The sequence below is a fragment of the Pagrus pagrus genome (genome assembly GCF_965226575.1).
Source record: "Pagrus pagrus genome assembly, chromosome: 13".
In the NCBI taxonomy this organism is placed as follows: Eukaryota; Metazoa; Chordata; class Actinopteri; order Spariformes; family Sparidae; genus Pagrus; species Pagrus pagrus.
The window spans coordinates 2,328,599-2,351,071 of NC_140197.1; the positions used below are offsets into that span (position 1 = coordinate 2,328,599).

The following is a 22,473-nucleotide window of genomic DNA, read 5'->3' on the forward strand; positions in this document are numbered from 1 at the left end:
AATTCTTGCAAAGCTTTGACGTGTGTCTGAGCTCATTATGCCACTGCACAATCGAATGAGGTTCTGGAGGTTCTCCCCTAGAAAATTTTAACTGAGTAGATGTCATTTTCTGTATTCTGGTTGCTTTTAATGGGTGGTTTGGCACTTTTTATCTGGATATTCTAGCAGGAGACAAATTATGGATACATCTGTAATTTAATCCAGACACATAGTTAAAGATATTATAAAGCTTAAAGTATAGAAATGTATTTGATTACTAATTTCTAATAGCTTTGTGGCACAGGCCCTGAATATATAAAATATAATTGCTAACATTTCAAACAGCAAATAACTTAAAATCCAACACATACTGTAGAACTAAAAAATCTAATGAAATACCTACATTAAATCACCAACAATGGCTTAAAGGAACTTGGGGCAGGATCAAGAAATAAGACTCAATAGTGACGCGACAACCGTTGTGGCCGTTAGGGTAACTGCAGCCATCAGCCAAGCCGGCGCGGGAGCGCGCATGAACTCTTCACAGCAGTGCAATTGATGCCTTATCCCCTACACACACGAAGCAGCCGGGAAGCCGGCTCGCTGTGTGTAGTGACACACAAGTCCGGCGATTTTCCGTTACGGTTGATGCAGTCTGAAAGGCACAGGCGAAAGCAAAGACGGCATATTGGGGGACAGAAATATCGTCTCTGATACGGGATTGCTGTGTGTAAGCGGCTAATGTTACTACACAGACACAAACAAACCGTTAGCCTGTGGCTACAGCCAGCTGCTAACGTCACCTCCCGGATAACAGGTTGGGCTTTTGGTCCCATATATAAAGGGACATATTTCTAACTATTCGGTTTCAGACTAAAGGATCGTGGAAAATGCGCAGTCTGTAACTATTCAGTGTTACACAGCGATGGACTAAGTTACATGTTGGAGCTAATGCTACTTTGCACGTTAGGTCACTCCGAGTCCTCGGTGATCTCATATGATTTTCAAATCAAGCTCTAAACATGACCTGTAATGTTTTCTTACCTGGTTACTAGGAAATGAGCCATGTCAGCGTCTGTTTTCAGTCCCAATTCAAGTTGAAGCTGCCTCCATGAGCCGAACGCGTATCCAATGTTTATTCAGGTGCCAGCCTGGCTTTGGTCGTAATTTCGTTTCGACTCACGACATGCCACTGATAAAGCCTTCGTTTTCTTCTTAGTATGACTTTTTAGTGGACTTTGTGTGGTGGTGGCTCATTTGCTGGCCGTAGCAGAATCCATTACTACCCAAACACTAGTTTGGGTCCACCGCGCTTGTCTTCTCCGCGTATCCAAGTCGAAAGCCGTCGAGGATGCGCATTCAGCGTCATCTGACGTCACGTCCGCAGGACTGCGCGGGAAATTCAGACACCGAATTGCAGTACATTATGCAGCACACAGCCTGTTCAAGGCAATGGAGAGATACGTGGGTGGGCTCATTCTTTTTGGTTTTGAGCGCTTCATCACCCATTAGCATTAACAAACTTAAAATGCATTGTTATTTTTTCACAAATCCTGCCCCAAGTTCCTTTAAGGGTGTTGGTGTTTTTGCTATCCTGTTATGTAAAACCAATAATATAATGGTGGCATTGCAGTAACAATTAAAAGATTGAGCCTTAATAATTAAAAATAAAAGCTTACAGCATATCCTTCATCCTTTTTTGTTAGTTCAGTTGCTCCTTCTTTACCTCTTAAGGTCTTCCCTTTCTCTCTCTCCCCTTTTACTCACGTTTTCCCATTTTTCTTTCCGCCTGTCATGTTTCTTTTCTTCTCGTACACTCTCTTTGATCAATTCTTTTTGTGGTGACAGTATCTGACCCACCTTAACACAGCTACCTGGCTTCCTTTGCAACAGTAGCCCCATTCTCACTGCCTGACAAGTTATCCTGTGTTTTACTTTGCTCAGCTTCTGCCCAAACTTGAAAAAATGGCCTGGCCAACCATGAAGGATGCAATGGGGCAACTCTTTTCCTCTTCTCAATTTTTATTTTCTTAATTGAGGAGATATTAGGTTGAAAACCTTCAAACAGAAACAGAAATGTACAACATCAATGTACATCATCACTTTCAAACAAACAAATGTCTTAAATGTTTTTAGTCATGTTTTAAAGTAATTTATTATTCAAATATTTTAACTTTAATTGTTTTAAAGTGCAGAATATTCACTGTTTTGATCTTTACAATACTTGATTACCATGTACTTCCAATTTATCAATCATCAAATAATATTTATCAATTATCATTGACATTAAAGCATGAAATCAATTTGTAACAGCAAAGAGACAAACAAAACCAAGCAGGCTGCTTCACTGCTGCTCAACATAAATAGGCCTGCTGTCTATCCTAATCATGCATGTAACCAAACTACACCTTTTCTGCTTTCAGCAACAAAACAAACATTTCTTATCAATATAATTTCAGTCCATCCATACCAGTAGCTTCTTCATGGTTTGACCCAAGCTGAACAGTTGTTTCTCCTCTGTTGTCTGAAGCCACACTGAAGTGCAGAGTGATCATGCTGCAAGACTGCAGGCAGGTGCCCTCAGTCAGCTAATCAGGTGGTGTCAGTTTGGGGATTTTCCTCTCCTCAGCAGGGAGGCAACACACTGCTCCACTCGTCCTACAGGTGTCATGGTTTCTTTGACTTTGACTGACCTTGACTTTTGACTCAACACTGCCCTTTGATCCTCTGCATCCTCCTCTATGTGAAGGTTTCAGATGCGGCGGGGGGTGAAATTTTGCTGCGGCTCTGATGTGCCTCCAGAGGTAGTATCAGAGCCGCAGCAGAGTCGATAAGCCAGAGGCGTAGATCAGGGGCGTCTGATGGTGTTCACAGTCTGATAAATAAACAGATCCGTCACTCAACAAAATAAAGGGGAAAAAAAATCCATCACCAGCCGGGCCAACCAAAAACCCTGGATGACTGATGAAGTACGCAAAATGCTAAAGGCACGGAACTCAGCCTTCAAGTCTGGAAGTCAAACCGCTTCACTGAGGATGCGATCTCCACCTTGCACACCTGGAGGAGAAAATGTTCGGATGCTGTTCCTGGACTTCAGGTCAGCATTTAATACCATCATTCTACAGAATCTGGTAGACAAACTGGGACCCCTGGGCTTCAGCACCCCCCTGTGCAACTGGCTGCTGGACTTCCTCACTGAAAGACCGCAGTCAGTGCGGGTCGGTCAGAATACCTCCAGTGTCACCACCCTCAACACAGGCTCCCCTCAAGGCTGTGTCCTGAGCCCCCTGCTGTTCACTCTGATGACTCACGACTGCGTCCCAAGGGCTACCACCAATCAGATTGTGAAGTTTGCAGACGACACAACAGTGGTGGGCGTCATCAGGGATGACCGCGACCTGGCTTACAGGGAGGAGGTGGAGCAGCTGGTGGGCTGGTGTAGAAAAAACAACTTGATCCTGAACGTGGACAAAACCAAAGAGATCATTGTCGACTTCAGGAAGAAGCAGCCCAGCCACGCTCTCATCAACAACACGGCTGTGGAGGTGGTCAGCAGCACCAAGTTCCTGGGGGTGCACATCACAGACAACCTCACCTGGTCTGTGAACACTGTGGCACTGGTCAAGGAGGCACAGCAGCGTCTGCACTTCCTGCGAAGGATGAGGAGAGCCCTCCTGCCCCCGCCCATCCTCACTACATTCTACAGGAGCACCATAGAGAGCATCCTGACCAGCTGCATCTCCATGTGGTGTGGAAGCTGCAACGCCTCTGACTGGAAGAATGTGAGGAGAGTGGTTAGGACAGCGGAGATGATGATTGGGACTTCAGGACATTGCTCCCAAGTGCCGCATGTTCCGAGCTGGGAATATTATCAGAGACTCCTCCCACCCTCACCATGTACTGTTTTCTGTGCTGGCCTCTGGAAAGAGGTTCTGCAGCATTCGGTGCAGGACCACAAGGCTCTGTCACAGCTTTTTCCCCTCATGTCATCAGACTGCTGAACTGAAAATTCTATTGTTAACTCAACTTTGTCACTTTCAATAATTTGCACTTTTTAATATGTTTCTTTTTTTTATATTTATTTTCTTATTTTGGTATTTTTTGATATACTTTTATTTTAATTCTATGCTGAGCCTCTGAAACGAAATTTCATTCTGTGTTCATTTGTTGCTCACAGAATGACAATAAAATCTGTCTAAGTCTAAGAAATGTCCAACAAAGCAACGTTACAGGACCAAACAACAGTAACGTAGTAACTGGTAGTGTCTTTGGCAACTTATAAGAGGAAAGAAATACCGCAGTTATAGGTGGAGAAGTGTCTGTCCTCCTGTCTGTCCTCCCGTCTGTCCTACCGACCCTTCTTCACATTTCTGCCTGAAAAACAGCATCTGTCCCCAGCAAAAAACTTTAACTCACCATGTGTTTGTCTCCTTCCACTATTGTGTAGTTGTAGTTACTGTCTTGACCAAAAAATCACTGTGATAGTCAGCCCTCCCAACCGAGACTTCAGTGAACTTTCCCCCAGAAAACAGCAGAAAACAACCTCCCCGCGAGTGAGAGTCAGACAGGGTCCTGTTTACTGATGGAGATTATGCAATTATATAATTTAGAGCAAAAAAATGTAACTTTGTCACTTTCCAGGATGCATGGTGGGTCAGGATCTCAATCACAACATATTATAACAGCATTCATATGATTATAAACAGTCAGTTAAAAACCACCCAGACGTCAACATCATGGCGTGTACCGCCACCCCTCTTTTGGATCCGCAGCGCCAGCTTGCTGTATGAATTGACACACCGGTGCATCTTTACACCGGTGCTGCTTGGTTCTGTGTGACCAACAAAGCGGAGAATTGGCGAACCTCAGCTACGGAGATAATGCAAAGTCTCTGTGTGAAAAGGGCTAGTGACTAGTGAACTTGAGAGGCACACTTGTGTGTCCCTGTGTACATTCTATGTGTCAGTCTCCCTAGGTGCAAGGTAGCATTGAAAATGCTGTATGGAATTACAAAAGCGAAATGAATTTGATAAGCACTGACACAATGCTCTGAAGAGAGCTGAGTGAGTAGATCAATGCATTTTCTAATGAAAAAGTGGGTTGAACTTGTCCCACTATAGTATAATGGCTCTGACGCTCATGTGCTGCAGTATAAATCCTTCTCCAGAAAGACCAGAGGTTGTAGCATGTCTCTGAAAAATGGAGTGGTACATCTCCTCGGTCAGGGTGGAGTCAATTCTGTGCAGATGTCCAACTCCAGAGGAGGCAAAAACAGCCCCAGACTTGAATCGTCCCAAGTCTGGCGCTCTAGTGGCAGTCTAATTTTATATTTGGCACTGTGCCCACACCATAACACTTATGGATATGAAATTGATAGGGGTGGTATAGACTTGCCCCTGTAACTCACACACCAAAAATGACCAGCAGGCGGCGCTATTATCAACACAAAACCGTTTTTGGCTAATAACTCCCACATAACATGGTGCACATTGTTTAACCTTAGATCTATGTATTCCCTGCATTCAGCTGAATTGTGTGATGTAGGCCACGCCCACTTTTGCGCTAAATTTCCATTTGCAAAAACCTACTTTTTCGAACTCCTCCCAGACAATTTCTCCGATTTGCACCAAACTTTGCATACAGCATCTGTGGACGCTCCTGACAAAAAGTTATTAAAAGAATTGTGATAGTCCAAAGAACGCCCAAAATATAAAACAAATTTCCTGCACATTGTCGTCAAACAGACAGTCTTCCATATCTTGATGAAATACTGTCCGATTAACACTAAAGTTTTTTTAATAGTGTTCCATGGCCTGATGACAGTTTGTGAAAAATTTGGTGCAACTCGGCAAATAGGGGGCGCTTTTATTGCTAAATGATGAAAGAACAGCTTGACTGCCTTCACTTTTGATTCCTCAACGGAAGTTGTTGCATGAACAAGCCCCGACAGCAGCATGCCCTGACGCGCATGGGACTGCGAGGGCCCGTTCATCACTGCTTGCAGTTTTAATATTCATTATTGATTTTGTTGTATTGATGTTTAATTACTGCCCCCATCATGCAGCTGTCATCTAGAACCTTGTCAATGCTTGAACACATTCATTGCCATCCATGAAACAACACTAATAATAAGATCTAAAAACGTTCCTAAGCTTATACATAAACATAGTCATCATTTGTGCCTTAATATTTCTGTGTTAAACCTTGACTCAGTTATCTCTGTTGCTATCTCTACCTAAACATACAGTTACTGTTTACAGGTAACACATGGAAAGCAACACTTTGTCAGTGACATGCTGTTTGTGTTGTTCATCATTCTTGTACCTCCAGCTTTGTCTGTTAATGGTTGGTCATGGCAGGCTATTTGAATACTGTGTGTGTGTGTGTGTGTGTGTGTGTGTGTGTGTGTGTGTGTGTGCGTGCGTGTGTGTGTGTTTGTCAGTCTTGGATACAGCAGGCCAGGAGGAGTTTGGGGCGATGAGGGAGCAGTACATGCGCTCAGGAGAAGGCTTCTTACTGGTGTTTGCTCTCAACGACCGGGGCAGGTAATGGAAAGTGACTGTGTGTGTGTCTATATCTTTTAACTACAGATATGCACTGGCCACTAGCCAAGTGCTGGTAAGTTATGCAAGTGGCTTGAAAGATTTACTTCACTCACCAGCCAAACAGGAATGGTAATCTGTTGAGTGGCTCGTAAAATTGGAACATTCACTTGCAATTTGGCTGATGGGCAAATAAGTTATTTTTGCTTCCTGCAGATGCATGCTTCTGGCTTGATAAGTACCTCAGAGGTGGACACAGTGTTCTGAATGGTTTGTCAATGTAATAGTGTAATGGTGTCACTTACAGTGGCTGTCTGTCTTCCTGCGAAAGAGGAAGTGCAGTGAGCTGTCACTGGTGGTGAGACTGACATGAAGACTCACTGTCGAGCTGTTATTTAGAGGCACAGGGAGTTGACTCAATGGATACCAGCTGAATGCATTCCATGTTGTTGGATTATATGACATTACATGACATATTACATTGTGTTGATGAATGTGTAATGTGTCACTGCAGTAAAACAATTATGAAAATGATCACAGAGGCACAGAGGTAACAATTTGCTGAGATGTTTTTAATGGAATCTGTCTTTGTATAAATGAATAGGATATTGTAATGATTTTTTGCATTTAATTCTTGTAAATGCAGCAGTAAAAGAACAAGAAAGTAATGGCAGATGTACAAAGGAAAATAAGAAAAAAATTAAACTTTCTCTTTTTAAACAAAAATTGCACTTTAATGACAGCCCCATTTGCTTTGCCACACAAAACAGTGTAGATTTCAGAGTTTTTGAGATGAGTAAAAAGTGACATCCCTAACAGATGTATAGCTTGATGCCCCAAAACATTGGTAATGCTCTTTTTACAAATTGTTTTAATGTATGTATAATCTCTGTTTATTTCTATGCATATATTACCTTACTTTTGGCTTTGTGTGCATTAAAAATGCTATATTTTTTCTTGCATCAACTGCATTTTCTCAAGATGTTTATAAAAACTGGTCAAGCGATTGTTAAAAACATACTCAGACACGACTAACTTAAAGAGACCTGTTCAATTACTTGGTAAAAACAAGCACACAGACAATAATATTGGGACCACACAATACACATTACTCTCACTGTTGCTCATTTGCACTGATCATCTACCTTTAAAGGCATGTTATCTGGAACATCCAACTGTTTGCTGTGTAAAAAAGGAAATGGGAGCTTGATTAGTCATTTTTGCGTCCATGGTGCATGTATTCAAATGAGGTTATATGCATTACCTCATTTGTTGCAAAAGTGGCCCCTCTCTATGCAAATTTTGCTCATTGCACAAATAAAAGTAAAATTCACAAACACACACCAGCTCTAATAGCCACATGCAGTTAGTTAGGTAAAAATTAGTAGCATCTTTATAGAGTTGGTGGTAACTGAAGCACATTCATAAGGAGTTTCATGATGGGGGCTAATCGCCAAAACTTCACATTTATCTTGTGAATTGTGCATTTGGCAATTAAAAAATGTTTACTCTTATGAAGTCACTCCTGAAACTTAACCTAATGGAATACTATCCTTATTTTACTCTTTCTTTCTCATTTAGGGGCGTGTCTGTGCCATAATATTCTAACTGCATTATCTTTTGGGAATCGAATATTGAGATAGGGCAGATAACAGTTGCAAGTGCTGTTCAACTCAGGGTGCTATCAGTGGTTGTATCCATTTGTGAATTTGGCCATTATGTTCCTTACTGTAAAGTAGTATCCATCTATTCTTGTTGATACTGTGAATGCTTATTATTTACCTCTGTCCTTCTAACAGCTACCATGAGGTCCAGAAATTCCACACCCAGATCCTTAGAGTGAAAGACCGAGACGACTTTCCCATGGTGTTGGTTGGAAACAAGGCTGACCTGGAAACGCAAAGAGTGGTTAGTAACCCTCATGCAGACATATTTTGTTGCATCTCGCAGTTTGCTGGTTTCAGTTTCTATGCAAGTTCAATCTATGAAGTTGATTCAGCCGCTGAGCCACAACAATCTGCGTGTAAGTGGAGTGAAAAGCTTTTGTCCAATCAGAGCGCTACATTTTAACACCCTCGCCCACCTGCCCCTCCGAGCCAAATGCTTTGCACGTTCAATTCAATTCAGTGCCTCAAGCAAGCCAGGGTGGCAGATAACCGATCCCTCTTTGCCCGCTTGCTGTCACTGCTAATCGCCTGCATCCCTATAGTTCTCAGCCAATGCAAACAGCATTGAAAAGGTCAAATTAAGACGTTGAGTTTACCCGACGGTGTTGTTAACCACTCGTCAAGTTACTGTGTGTGTGTTGCAAATAGTAGTGTAGCGCCAGTTAAAATGAATGAAGCTTTTACTGGTGGTGGTCTGAAATATTTTATTCCTCGAAGCAATTCTTTATGACGAACAACAACAACGTAAGAGCTAAAATAAAAACAAATAAAAAGCCATTAGTCCATAGCTACATCTATAATTAGCTTGTGGCATTTAGCTTTACTTTACATAGAACAAACTTAAATTTCAACACAAACATAAATGTACCAGCCTTTACCTTGTTGCCACTTTCAACCGGGCTAATAAGTCACTCTTGTGTTTGTACTCATAAAATTTCTTCAAGGTTGGCAGGTCTGCTCATGTGTCTTCATGGTGTCAGTTAGCTTTCTCATCATTCCTAGTTACTGCATCCTGGTATACAGTAGAGTGCAGACAGATAAACTTCAGAGGAAAAGTTAAATGGACTTGCATTTCTATAGTGCTTTACAACACACTATTCATACACTGATGGCAGAAGCTGCCATGCAAGTTGCCAACCTACTCACCAGGAGCAATTTGGGGTTCAGTATCTTACTCAAGGACACTTCAACATGCAGCTGGCAGAGCCAAGGAATTGACCCAGCGACCTTTCAATTCCTGGAGGACCCGCTCTGCCTCATGACCAGTGTGCGAAATACCCGTCAATATTCGGGGGGTGTCCCATCTTCCGATTGTTGCGCAATACCGATCTAAATTTTCTCAATATGCAGTAGGCCTATAACATTACAATATTTCATGCATGCAAGCCAAGACAATCAGTCTATAGCCTACATGACAACACACACACGCACACACTTAACAATTTTTGATAATCCGATATGCTATAGTATTCGTAAAGCAACACTGACATAGGAGGTTGCATTGGCTAAAGTTGTTTGGATGCACGTTGTTTTAAAACAAGGAGAGGCAAAGTTGTGCCTTAGCTACAATGCAGACACGACAATAACTGGCACCAATCTGGTGCACTTACAAGAGCAATCAACTGAATAAATGCCAGGTATAGCCTATCGGAGACTGGCACGCAATCAGTGCACTTGCAAATGAGAGCCTGCAGTATGACCAATCATGTGACATTATTTAACCATCCATCTACAGCAAATACGATCAGACAGATACATCATTGAACACATACACAAAGCACATTCGCCTAACCGTGCAAACAGGCCATCTCTCAAATTGAAAAAAGCACCACGGCGGATGCTGACAGACAGCCTACAACAAGCCAAACATCACCACGGCGGGTGCTCTCTCTAAGACCACAACCAACTACAAGGCCTACATAACTTGCGGTCTTTCCATTCGCCCACCTGCTTCGTTGTCCAACCAGCCGGCAAGTCACTTGTGCTAGCAGCAGTAGCAGCTAATGTTGCCTCAGCACCTGCTGCGTCCTCGGACCACTCGGCTTCAACTTCACGTTGTTCTTCTGCGGAGTCACTGGGTGGGAGAGGATCCTCTGTTCTGGTAGCGAGTGGGCCCACTGTGCTATCTGCACCAGCATCGTCTTTCGGTGCCTCTTCATCTCTGAGTGCCGCCTTTTTGGATGTGAACCTCAAGTGTGTGGGCTTTCAGGGGGTCTCATGGGTTAATCGTGGGGGGTCGAGCCCCCGGACCCAACCCCCCTTATTTCGCACACTGCTCATGAACTACAGCTGCCCACAAAGAACTTGATCAGTTTTCAGTTTTTCATAGGTCAGAAGATATCAGAAAATGTGTGAACCAGTGGGATTATAGGTTTAAATTGACATCACTTATTTCATAAACTAAGGGTAGGCGGACAAGGCTGGCTCATTTAAAGGAGGAGCAGCAAATCACTGGAGTCACTGCCAAGGGTGTGACTCGAAGGGGGAGTTAAGTTCAAGGGCTGGAAAAAGCATATATTCACTGCCCAGACAAAGAAAAAGACCGCCTTTAGCTTTGATTACGGCACGCATTTGCCGTGGCAGTGTTTTGATAAGCTTATGCAATGTCACAACATTTATTTCCGTCCAGAGTTGCATTCATTTTTCACCAAGCTCTTGTATTGATGATGGGAGAGTAGGGCCGCTACGTAAAGTCTTCTCCAGCACATCCCAAAGATTTGGGCACATAACATCATTGAGCCTAGACCTGACCAACTGAATCAACCCCAAATCATAACACTGTCCCCACAGGCTTTTACAGTAGACACTAAGCATGATGGGTGCATCACTTCATCCACCTCTCTTCTTACCCTGATGCGCCCATCACTGTGGAACAGTGTAAATCTGGACTCATCAGACCACATGACCTTTTTCCATTGCTCCAGAGTCCTATCTTTATGCTCCCTAGCAAAGTGAAGCCTTTCTCTCTGATACCCTCACTGATAAGTGGTTTTCTTAAGGCTATACAGCTGTTTAGTCCCAATCCCTTGAGTTCACTTTGCATTGTGTATGTGGAAATGCTCTTACTTTCACTCTTAAACATAGCTGTGACTTCTACTGTTGTCTAATGTTCTACCGGAGTGATCTCATTCAAGATTTTTTCTGACCACATACAGTATCTACCTCAATGATGATGGTTAACCACTATCCTTCCAGGTTGTAATGATGCGTCGGACAGTTCTTGACCCAATTTTAGTAGTTTCGGTAATCTCCTTAGTTGTTTTCTTTGCTTGATGCAGGTTAATAATTTGACCCTTCTGAAACAGAGTAACATCTCTTCCACGACCACAGGATATATCTTCTGACATGGTTGTTTAAGAAATGAGAAGCTCCTCACTGCATCAGTTGGGGTTAAATAACTTGTTACCGGTTGAAACATGTTAATCACTGCAGTAATTATCCAATGGAAGGCTCTTACCTATTTGCTTAGTTAAATCCAGGTGGAGACTTTTTTTTTGGCCAGGCAGTGTACAACATACATATGTATGTATGAGGGGTAAGGGGTAGCAGAATTTGCCAGTTGTCTGAGTCAGAGTGGGTGTGGGGTGTGAATGATGACTTATCAAAACTGCAGTAAAACACATACAGATGGCTTCCTGTAGCTGGTGATCACTGCAGGCCTCTCCAATCTGAAGCTAGATTTATGCTTGACATGGTGTCCTAGGTGCGAAGGTGCTTGGGCCAAAAATTTGATCATCATATTTCTAAGCAACACTTGGTTGAATGTAAACAGTGGCAACAAGATGATGATGATAATGTGGTCGGCAGGTTTACATTAAAAGTTCGACATCAGGCAAACAATGATGAAAACACCTCTCCTCATCCTGTGCTCTGTTGGCTTGAAACATGGTCTGTCTGACGGGATGTTGTGGTGGAGACACGTCTCTGTAAAGTTGTGGGAACAACAGTCTCTGATTTAATACAAGTTGGATTATCATTTCTCACTTCTTGAATGCAAAAATTCAAAAAGGCTCTCTGTAGCACATGACATAAGTTTTTTTTAACAGAACTGAGATCTAGACTGCCACAAATACTGATGAAAATTAATAACGTAATGGTCTATAAGTTGTTTTTTATTGTAATATAGAAGCAGATTCTGCCTCTGCTTGATTTCCTCATTAGCTCTGTTCCACGGTCTGCTTGGAGGGGTTGGAGGCCCAACTAATGTAATGTACTGTCCTGCATATGCTTACATAGCAAGGTTTCGGTGACTCAGAGGGCAGCAGATCCTGAAAAGTCCTTTTTTGCTCTTTTAAAAGGCAGCAGTTTGTCTAGTGACAGGGGTACAGTTCGAAATCCCCACTGCTGCAGCCTGATTTTTTCATCAAGATCCATGCATTATTCCCTGAAAAATAAAGGAAAATATAAAAAAAAAAAAATGTAATGTGTAATTCTGCTGACAAACCAACATACCAACAAGTAGACATGGCTGAAAACATAACCTCCTTAGTGGAGGTAATAGATTTAAGAGAAATAGTGATTCTGCTGCAAAGCAAATACAATTGCATTCAAATGCAATTAAAAGTATGGCCTAACTGAAAGAGTATGTATTGGACAGAATGGATGCAATTTTGTCTTTATTTAGAAAGACAAACAAGGACATTGAACATTTTTTTTTTGCTGGATGGAATTTTATTTTAAAATGAAAACATATTAGTGTGGCTGTAGTCAAAAAGGCCTGTGAAACTTTGAAAAAGCGAGTGGTGAAAACATTTGTGAAATGTCAAATATTTAAAAGTTCCGTGGTGAATTTAATTGGAGAGGGAGAGCTGATAACACAAATAAACAAAAATAGACAAGTTACAGGAGAGCGCAACACAACACCATTTTGTTGATATCATAAATGTCAAATGCATCTTCTTAGTTAATTGCAAAATAAAAATGTATTTCCTACACCAATTACTTTTTAAGTAAACTGCAACAAGCTTAGAAGCAACCAGTAACCTCTTACAAAGCAAACCGTCCCATATCTTGTGACAGTTGTAATGAAGGATTTTATCTCCTATCTGGGCTGGTCTCCTCACAGTACAGTAGTATAGAGGTTGATCACTCATAATTCAAGTGAATGGAGAGTTTAAGGCTGGGCCTGGATAATTTTTGCTTTGTCTGCAGATATTCAGAGAGGATGCTCAAGCATTCGCCAGAGAGAACAGGATCCACTATATGGAAGCTTCGGCCAAGAATCGCTACAACGTCGATGAATCCTTCTTGGAGCTGGTGCAAATTATCAGGTATAGTCCTTAATGATTTTACTTCATTATAGTTTTCCAACAGTTTAGTCTTAATCCAGGTCCCGGTTTTCTAGCTTTTCAATGTGCTTCACTCAACATTTTATACTTAGGAAGTGATGTACTAACAAATTTCCTTTTATTTTGTTAGTAACCATGATTTTTTTTTTATTTTCTTAGTCCCAATTGATTTCTGGATTTACCAATGTTGTCTTATGTAACAGAAAATCTTCCTAAGTGATCAGGTTGATCAGCCACTGAACGTTATCAGCTGTAATTCGTTCTAAATAGTTGGATTGGTGGTCTCTACAAAGGCAGATTAGAAGAGCTGATCAGGTAAACTCACAAGATAGCTTCTCACCCGCTGCTAAAATGCCATCGCGTACTGCAGGGTTATATGTCCCGGGTGCAAAGATAATGTGTTTGAGACAGACTACTGCTTAGATAATGACAAAATGAACAGAGCACTGACTACAACAGAGCGTGTCTTCTCATGTTGATACTACAATTCAAATAACTGGCTGGCTACTCAGTGTGAGACCCATAAAAAAATATGAATAGAAAAATTCCTGCTGTGCCGGACTATCTATACCCTCAGTCTCTAGCTGGCAGGACCTTGCAAATATGCTGCGCTGATTAAACCAATAGCGCACTGCAAATCTGTACTGAAATTGGTAGGAGGAAAGGTAGTTAGCCGTTATCTGTTAGCAGCCAGTGAGCAGCACAGTCCTGCAGTGTGTTTGGCGAAGGGAGCTAACAGCCAACACACAGCAGGACTGAGAGTTTCTGGTCAGAAGAAAATTAAGCATTGAACAGTGAACTGCAGTTTAATGTGATTACACAAGTTTACAGTAAATAAATGTGCTTAAGTACTTAGAGCTGAGTACAGTTAAGAGGTAAAATAACTTGAATTTGGAGTTACAGACATTTCACATCAGTGTACATTTTGCCAAACAGTCAGAGATGAGTAAGCAGTAAGTAAGCAGATAGCAGCATCAGCGTTTACGCTGACTTTTTATTGATGGTCAATTTGGCCATTAATGTTTCAGAATTCTGGCCATAAAAAACAACTACCAGACATATGTTTAAATAGATACATCCAGTGTAAATTTAAACAACATTAAAACACAAAACATACAAACGCTACGACCTGCTGGTGCAGAATATTTTGTCTGTTCCTGCCACTTTTTCATGCCCTCATGGTGTGCGTGGTGCACCTGTGGTCAGTGCTTTAGGTGGACCTTGACTGACAGGTAGTGGGGACAATGAAGCTCTGCCCACCGTCCACCTAACCCGGTGCAGAACTCCGCGTCCAGCTCACAATCTGAAGTGACTGTTTCAGCATATGTTCTAGATACTCACCACTAGTGAATCTGGCAAGAAAACACACTTATAATCTATTAGAAACAGTGTCACTGCTGTTTGTGATTGTGTTTTTACGTGTTTATTCCCCAGAGCTGACCAGACACACACATACACACAGGCTGCAGGCAGCAAAGAAACCCCTCCCTGCAGATCATCACGATACTTTTATCTCCATTGTTGCAGAAGAAGCAACATCCAGAAACACATAATTATTTTAGAGATTATCTCTATTTGTGATAAGAAAGAAGAAGATATTCTATATTTTGGCCATAACCATTAGACTTTTTTCTAGACCTGCAGGAGTTTGGGAGGTGTTTTCCCATTCATTCTTATGGGGACATTTTCAAATTTCGTTCTGCTACTGCTCCAGCATACGTTCAGCTATAGAAACCGTTCAACTACCAAAATGTTCAGCTTTTTAAGCTCTTTCAGCTTTTTCAAATATTCAGCTTCATGTTCAGCTAGAGAAACTGTTCAGCTATTAAAATCTTCAGCTTTTTCAGCACATTCAGCCTATTACTTTTCAGCTTTTCTGCCTTTTCAGCTTTTGAAAAATTCTGCTTTTTCTGCAAATTCTTGACCATTCATTCTTATAGTTTTATGCATTTACGGCAAGTGTTTTCAAGTACATTCAGCAGATTTCTGAAATCACTTCAGCCGTCAGCATTCACACTGTATTTTCGCAGGAAATGCAATTTTTATAGTTAAGTTTGAAATTACCACAAAAATGTATTGATAAATATTTACATTTTAAAAAGTAGCTTTATTATAATTGATAAATAAGAGAGTTAGATTACATGTTTTTCATCATTTGTCTGACCTTCTTTTATCTTGTGTTGTGTTGGTTGAAGTCCGTTTCCCATTGATATGTGTGTCATCTTCCGACCTTAACCTGCACCACCGGGTGCAATGCAGGAAACACAATTCTATTAGGAGGGCAACATTATCTGACAGGGAAACAGACTTCAGCACAGCATCAGAATGAATCTTATATCTCGACAATGATGGGGAGTTGCAACTGTGTGTGTTTGCTTGCGTTGAAAGATAGGAAGTTTACCAGTTGTTATGTATGTGGATGGATTATTCATTTGCACTGCATTGCTTTCTGTTCCTGTTCACATAGAATTGTTCTGTTTATGAAATAAACATTTTTTAGGGAAATACTTTTTTAGCGAAACTGTGATTAAAAGTCAGCATTTTGAGGCTTTTGAGGAAAATCCTCCGTAGAGCTTCAGGATCCTCTGCACAGGAAAGGTGCATTTGAAATCTGATGAGCATCAGCGCAAACACTCTTTATTATTTATTTAGCCTTTATTTAACCAGGTTAGTCCCATTGAGATCAGAGATCAGCAACACAGAGTTACAACAGCAAATTAAGCAAAAAAGCTCATTCAAATAATCAGACAAAACATTTGCACGGAGACAACCTGGACTCAATTGATTTCACCATAGTTTCAAAGCTGTTCAGTGGGACAATATTTTAGTGTTGGTCCATACAGCTTTCTTTCCCAATTCAGTTCGAACTTTGGGAACAACAAATTGCAAAACATCAAGAGAAGGAAGACTGTGGTTTACATATTTCAAGTTTAAAAGATAAGTAAACAGGAATTTTGCCAAGAATGGCTTTGTAAATAAAAACATACACGTGACTGAGGCGGCGTGCACCTAAAGCAGACAATTTCTCTTTTGACTATTACACACAATAAGCAAGAGATCCACATTCTGTAATGAGTCTCAGAGCTCTGTGATACTTGTTACCAGCATGTGAAGACAGAGGCATTCATATACAACACATCTCCATAGTCAATGACAGGCAAAAAAGTTAACTCTGCCAATTTCCATTTCACACAAAAAGAAAAGCAAGACTTGTTTCCATAGATTTGAATAATAGTTTAAGCTTTTTTGTAATATGCTGGATATGTGTCTTAAAAGTCAAGTAGTCATCGATTAAAAACTGCAGGTATTTCAAAATAGATAGAAACTCAATTTGTTGACCATTCCTGGTAAGAATGCAGATCTTGTTGTTTTTGAAGTGGTAAAGAACATAAGTTTCATTATGTTTATGACAAATTGCAGTCGACAAAGTTGATCTTGTACTCTTGTACATGCAAAGCAGTAAATTACCATATCATCAGCATAAAAATGAAATGTTGAGTTAGGAATGTTCTGTCTGAGGAAATTTATATACAAGGTAAATAATAAAGGGCCCAGGACTGAGCCAAATGAAGAATCCAAAGAAAGCTATGCCCCCCTTCCACTGAAGACCTCCATTGCTTCCAGTCAGAACACAGATGTCTTCTGGGTCAGGCTTGGCCTCTGCACGAGCCATCCTGAGGGCACACGCCACATCACACACTGCTCCATGGATTGCTGGTCTTGGATAAAATACAACAGAGCCCATTAAAGTTGAATAGCATGCAAGTTTTAAAAAAGAAAGACATGGAGGCATGACAGTTACCAGAGGTTAACTGAAATATGAGTATATGTGGCAAATACCAGTCAAGCTCAGGAAAAATGTACAGTAGATGTAGTTAGTTAGCACGTAGTTTGTTAGCTCGATACTAACACTTAATCGGAATTACCATTAACACCCTAACGGAGCATCGCTACTGCAATAATATTATCTGAACAAATGATCCATTTTACCTCACAAGCTTAACATAAGACCTGTGTGCTGATACCTGCAGTCCATACAGCACTTCATATGATCTGTGGAAGTAAACCAGCCACAGCAACCTCAAAGGGTCAAAAGGCAAATCCCCCAGTCAAGTCGAAATTCCCAAATGGTATGGGAATACAGCCGCCACTAGGTGAAGACATACAGAGGACAGCTGAATATATATGTATATGTATATTTTTTATCTTATGTATTTCTCGTGGCACTAGCTTGATGAGCATGAACAGCTAAATCTAGCAGTTTTTTATTTACCACTTCTATATGCAGTATAGCAATGATGCTGCTGAAACAAAAACCAGAACTGACTGACTGTATTGTTATTTGGAAATATCTTTTGATGTATTGTCTCTAGAAGTCTATGATTCACCTTTTTTCTGTAGTTCTAAGTGTTGAATCCCAGTTCTTGTAGAATCGTAATACTTATCATGTTTTGTGGTTTTCTGCAAGAGTACAGTTCAAGTCATTTTAAGCACTTTCAACGTACCTAAACCAAACAGTTCAAATTAAGCAATATCCAAACTTTCAAGACATTGAACAACAAAAAAAACCTACCGTCTGCAGCTTACCTTGCAACTTGCTAACTCGACTAAACTTGAGTAAAACACACATTTCTGCTTGGAGTCGATTGATACTGTTGTGCTCACATCACACGAAGCACCATAATGTAGTGCTTCATGCAACAGTAATAGGGAGTTTTGGGTTAAATTTGGCTATCAATAATAATTAATGATTATCAGGGATAATTATTAATTATGATTAATAATAAGATCCAATTTACATTAGATCACCTCGGGGCACCACCCTTGAAGAAGGGAAAAGATAGCCAATTCACCAAATCAGTCTCAGAAAAGGTACTAAACTGTTTGTAACTCTAATTAATGATTAATTTAATAACTACAACCAATATTACCATAACAGCTAGTAATGGTTGAAGGATTTTGGAGTTCTTGACAGAGTAGAGGTTGGCAACATTCACTCTTGTACAATATTAAATAGACAGCTTGAAGGTTCAAAGTCTTTTATTTATACAAAGATGAAAACACACTAACTAACATGTACTATATACAGGTGTGTGTGTGTGTGTGTGTGTGTGTATGTGTGTGTCTGGCAGAACAAAGAAACAATGATGGTCACTGATATCACATGTGGTTGTGATATGTTCCAGGCTCAAGGAATGTGTGTGTGTGTGTGTGTGTGTGTGTGTGTGTGTGTGTGTGTGTGTGACGTGATGCCAGGTTATAGAAGGTGGTTAGTTGCATGCAAAGACCCTGAGTCTGTGTGAAGCATCATTCGACTAATGTCGAATTAGCCATCTAGAAAAGCAAACTACCAATAACCTGACCTGAGATCACAGTAACACTCCAACAGTGGACACGCATAAATTGAACACATATGCATTACATCAACCAGAGTTTAAAGTCCTGTGCTTAGCCATGCTATGCTATGCTATCTAAGCCCAGTTAAACGTTACCAGTCTTTGAAGAAAAGGTGCTGGTGGTTGCAGGAGAACGTTGGGATTCCAATGTTGAATGCTGTTCTTGCTGTGCAAGGACGGATGAAAGTCGGCAGAGGAGGAAACGGTTTGCTCCTTTCCTTCGCAAGGATAGCAGCTTGGTGCTAACTTGCTTGGTGTTCCTCAGATTGTGAAGTTAGCTGGCAAGCTTTGTGTCGCAGCTGCTGGTGGTAATGCAGCTTGCAGCTCTCCACAGCTGTTAGGCCCAGAAGAAGAGATCTCGAGGGCAGGCAGCCCCGTGGGGGGTAGATGGAGAGGGGTCTCCGTGGTTACGGAGTCGGATTACGTATCACGTAGTCGGAGAAGTATATCCGACCCTTAAGAGAGAGAAGCTTGAGGAGAAGAGAAGAGAGAGAACAAAGGAAGGAGCTGGAGTTTTGACTATCTGGTTAGTGGGGGGTCACCCTAACCAATAGTAGCTCAAAGCTGAATTTGCACCTAGGTGTGAAGAATGGGGAATTCTAAGAGACTGAGTTCAGTTCAGAGTCCATTTTGAAATCCACAATGAATGACTTCATCTGTGGGTCCCAACAATACGATTTTCCAGGGCCCAATACCGATTACTAGTTATCAAGGAGGAGGACTGTATTTAAGTAAATGTACAAAGTTATTCCACCACAGGGCTTAACAGAGAGCTTACATACAGTTCTGTTATGTCTATAGTAATCAACAGTAATATCCTGTGCCTCTGTTACAAGTAACAGTCAGAGACAGCTTCAGGAAACACTTCTGTGACGTTGCTACAGTTAACTTGTTGAGACTTAAAGTATGACCGGTAAGTCATACTTGGTGCATGAAATAATGATAAAGCATCATTGATATGTGAGTCAACTGGCTAAATAATGGACCTGATGAACTTGTTGACGATCGCGAATGTTGTCAAATTAGCTCTAAGAGACTTGACATTAGCATATTGTCGGCTTACGTTACATCCAGCATTCAAAAACCAACCAACTCATACAGGCCTTTGCAGTGTGGAAAATGAGTTTCAGCTGTACTGGCTCTGACATTACTCAAAGCTATAACATTAGCCATGGGTACGGAAATAACATTATCTCGTCATTGTTAACTCTGTATGCTAACGTTATCAGTAATGTAACAAAAAACTGCATTGTTTGGGCATTATCTGCAGTGTCACTGGGAAACTGGGCATGCTTGTCAACAGGAAATGGGCGTGGCCTATATGAGGAGAATAAATCGCGTTTTCATCCATGTTCAGGCAGTGAAAAATGCGATCATTTGGGCAGAAGAAAAAAAAAACTCAGAAAAAGAATAATAATCACTACAAAAACAATAGGGACCTTGCAGGTTTCCTGCTTGGGCCCTAATAATCCGAGCAAATACAATAGGGCCTCGCACGAGGTTCGTGCTCGGGCCCTAATAAATAATCATTCGAAAAACAATAGGGTCCTTGCAGGTTCCCTGCTCGGGCCCTAATAATCACTACAAAAACAATAGGGTCCTTGCAGGTTCCCTGCTTGGGCCCTAATTAAAAGCAAGCAGTGATAATGATACATTTTATTTAAGGCGCCTTTCAGGGCACTCAAGGTCGCCATACACAACATATAAACAACGATTTAAAAGAGCAAAGGACATATATAAGTGCAACAGAAAAAACTAAAATAAAATCAGAAAACTGCAGGGTGGAATACAAATTAAAGTGAGTATGAGAGTTTGAAGAGGTAGGTTTTTAGACGGGATTTGAAGATGGATAGAGAGTTAATGTTCCTGATGTCAGGGGGGAGGGAGTTCCAGAGGCGGGGGGCAGAGCGGCTGAAGGCTCTGGATCCCATGGTGGACAGACGGGCAGAGGGCACAGTGAGGCTGATGGAGGAGGCTGATCTGAGTGCCCGGGAGGGAATGTTGATGTGGAGGAGGTCAGAGAGGTATGGGGGGCGAGGTTGTGGATGGCCTTGAAAGTGTGAAGCAGGATTTTAAAGTCTATGCGAAATTTGACAGGAAGCCAGTGGAGTTGTTGAAGAACGGGCGTGATATGATTGATGGAAGGAGTTCTGGAGACAATACGAGCAGCTGAATTCTGGACCAGTTGGAGCTTATGGATGGACTTGTGGGGGAGACCGAAGAGGAGGGAGTTACAGTAGTCTAGGCGGGATGTGACTAGAGTGTGGACCAGGATGGCAGCGCTGTTGGAAGTGAGGGAAGGATGGAGGCAGTTGATATTGCGAAGATGGAAATAAGCTGACCGGGTAACATTGTTAATGTGAGTCTGGAATGACAAAGAGCTGTCAAGGACGACACCCAGGCTCTTAACCTGAATGGAGGGGGAAACAGAGGAGTTGTCAATGGGGATGGTGAAACTGGGAGTGTTAGTGAGAGAGGATTTTGAACCAACGAGGAGGACCTCAGTTTTATCGCTGTTGAGTTTGAGAAAGTTGGAGGATAACCAGGATTTGATTTCCTGTAAACAGACACAGAGGGAGGGGGGCGGGAAGGTGGAGGTGGGTTTAGAGGAGAGGTAGAACTGGGTGTCGTCCGCGTAACAATGGAAATGGATGTTGTATTTTCGGAAAATATGACCAAGAGGAAGGAGATAGATGATAAATAGGATGGGACCGAGGACAGAGCCTTGAGGAACACCAGAGGAGAGGGGAGAAGGTTGGGATGTGAATGACTTTAGCTGAATGAACTGAGTGCGGCCAGAGAGGTAGGAAATGAACCAGTCCAGGGGTGTGTCAGTTATTCCAATAGATGCTAGCCTGTCGAGGAGGATGGGGTGGGAGATGGTGTCGAAGGCCGCACTCAGATCAAGGAGGATGAGAATGGATGATAGTCCGGAGTCAGCTGCCATCAGGAGGTCGTCTGTGATCTTAAGGAGAGCAGTCTCTGTGCTATGACGTGGGCGGAAACCAGACTGGAACTGTTCATATAGGTTATTGTTATGGACATGAGTATGAACCTGAGATGCCACTGCTTTTTCCAGGATTTTTGAAATAAATGGTAGGTTAGAAATCGGACGAAGGTTATTGAAGTTGTTGGGATCAGAACCAGGTTTCTTCAGAATAGGTGTTACAGCCGCAGATTTGAGAGGTGATGGAACAGAGCCAGAGGTTAGGGAGGAGTGAATGATGGCAGTTATCAGGGGCAACAGAGAGGGGAGGCATGCAGTGACTAAAGATGTCGGCAGTGGGTCGAGCTGGCAGGTGGATGTTTTTGATTTCAGGATGAGGTCAGAAATTACAATGGGGGAGGGGAGTTGGAAGCTTGAGAACGGTTGAAAGAGGGGGGCATGAGAAGCCAGAGGAGACGGATTGTAGGATGAGTGAGGGGTCATTTGCTGGTGGATCTTGCTTATTTTTTCATTAAAAAATGTCATTAAGGAGGTACAGTGTTCTGTCGAGTAGAAGTGAGGGGGAAAAGAGTCCGGGGGTCGTAGTGTTTTGTTCAGCACTGAGAATAGGGCCCTGGAATTCCCATCACCAGCACTGATCAGACCTGCGTAAGG

The 22,473-nt window shown here is 41.8% G+C and overlaps 1 protein-coding gene across 1 annotated transcript in view; it reads left to right on the forward strand.

The window, feature by feature from the left end:
- rras (RAS related) overlaps positions 1–22,473 on the forward strand; it is a 33,443-nt gene that overhangs the window by 6,596 nt on the left and 4,374 nt on the right. The window contains exons 3-5 of the mRNA XM_084372368.1: positions 6,422–6,524; positions 8,321–8,429; positions 13,340–13,458. Of these exons, the coding sequence (XP_084228494.1) occupies positions 6,422–6,524; positions 8,321–8,429; positions 13,340–13,458 (331 nt within the window). The remainder of the gene's footprint in view (positions 1–6,421; positions 6,525–8,320; positions 8,430–13,339; positions 13,459–22,473) is intronic.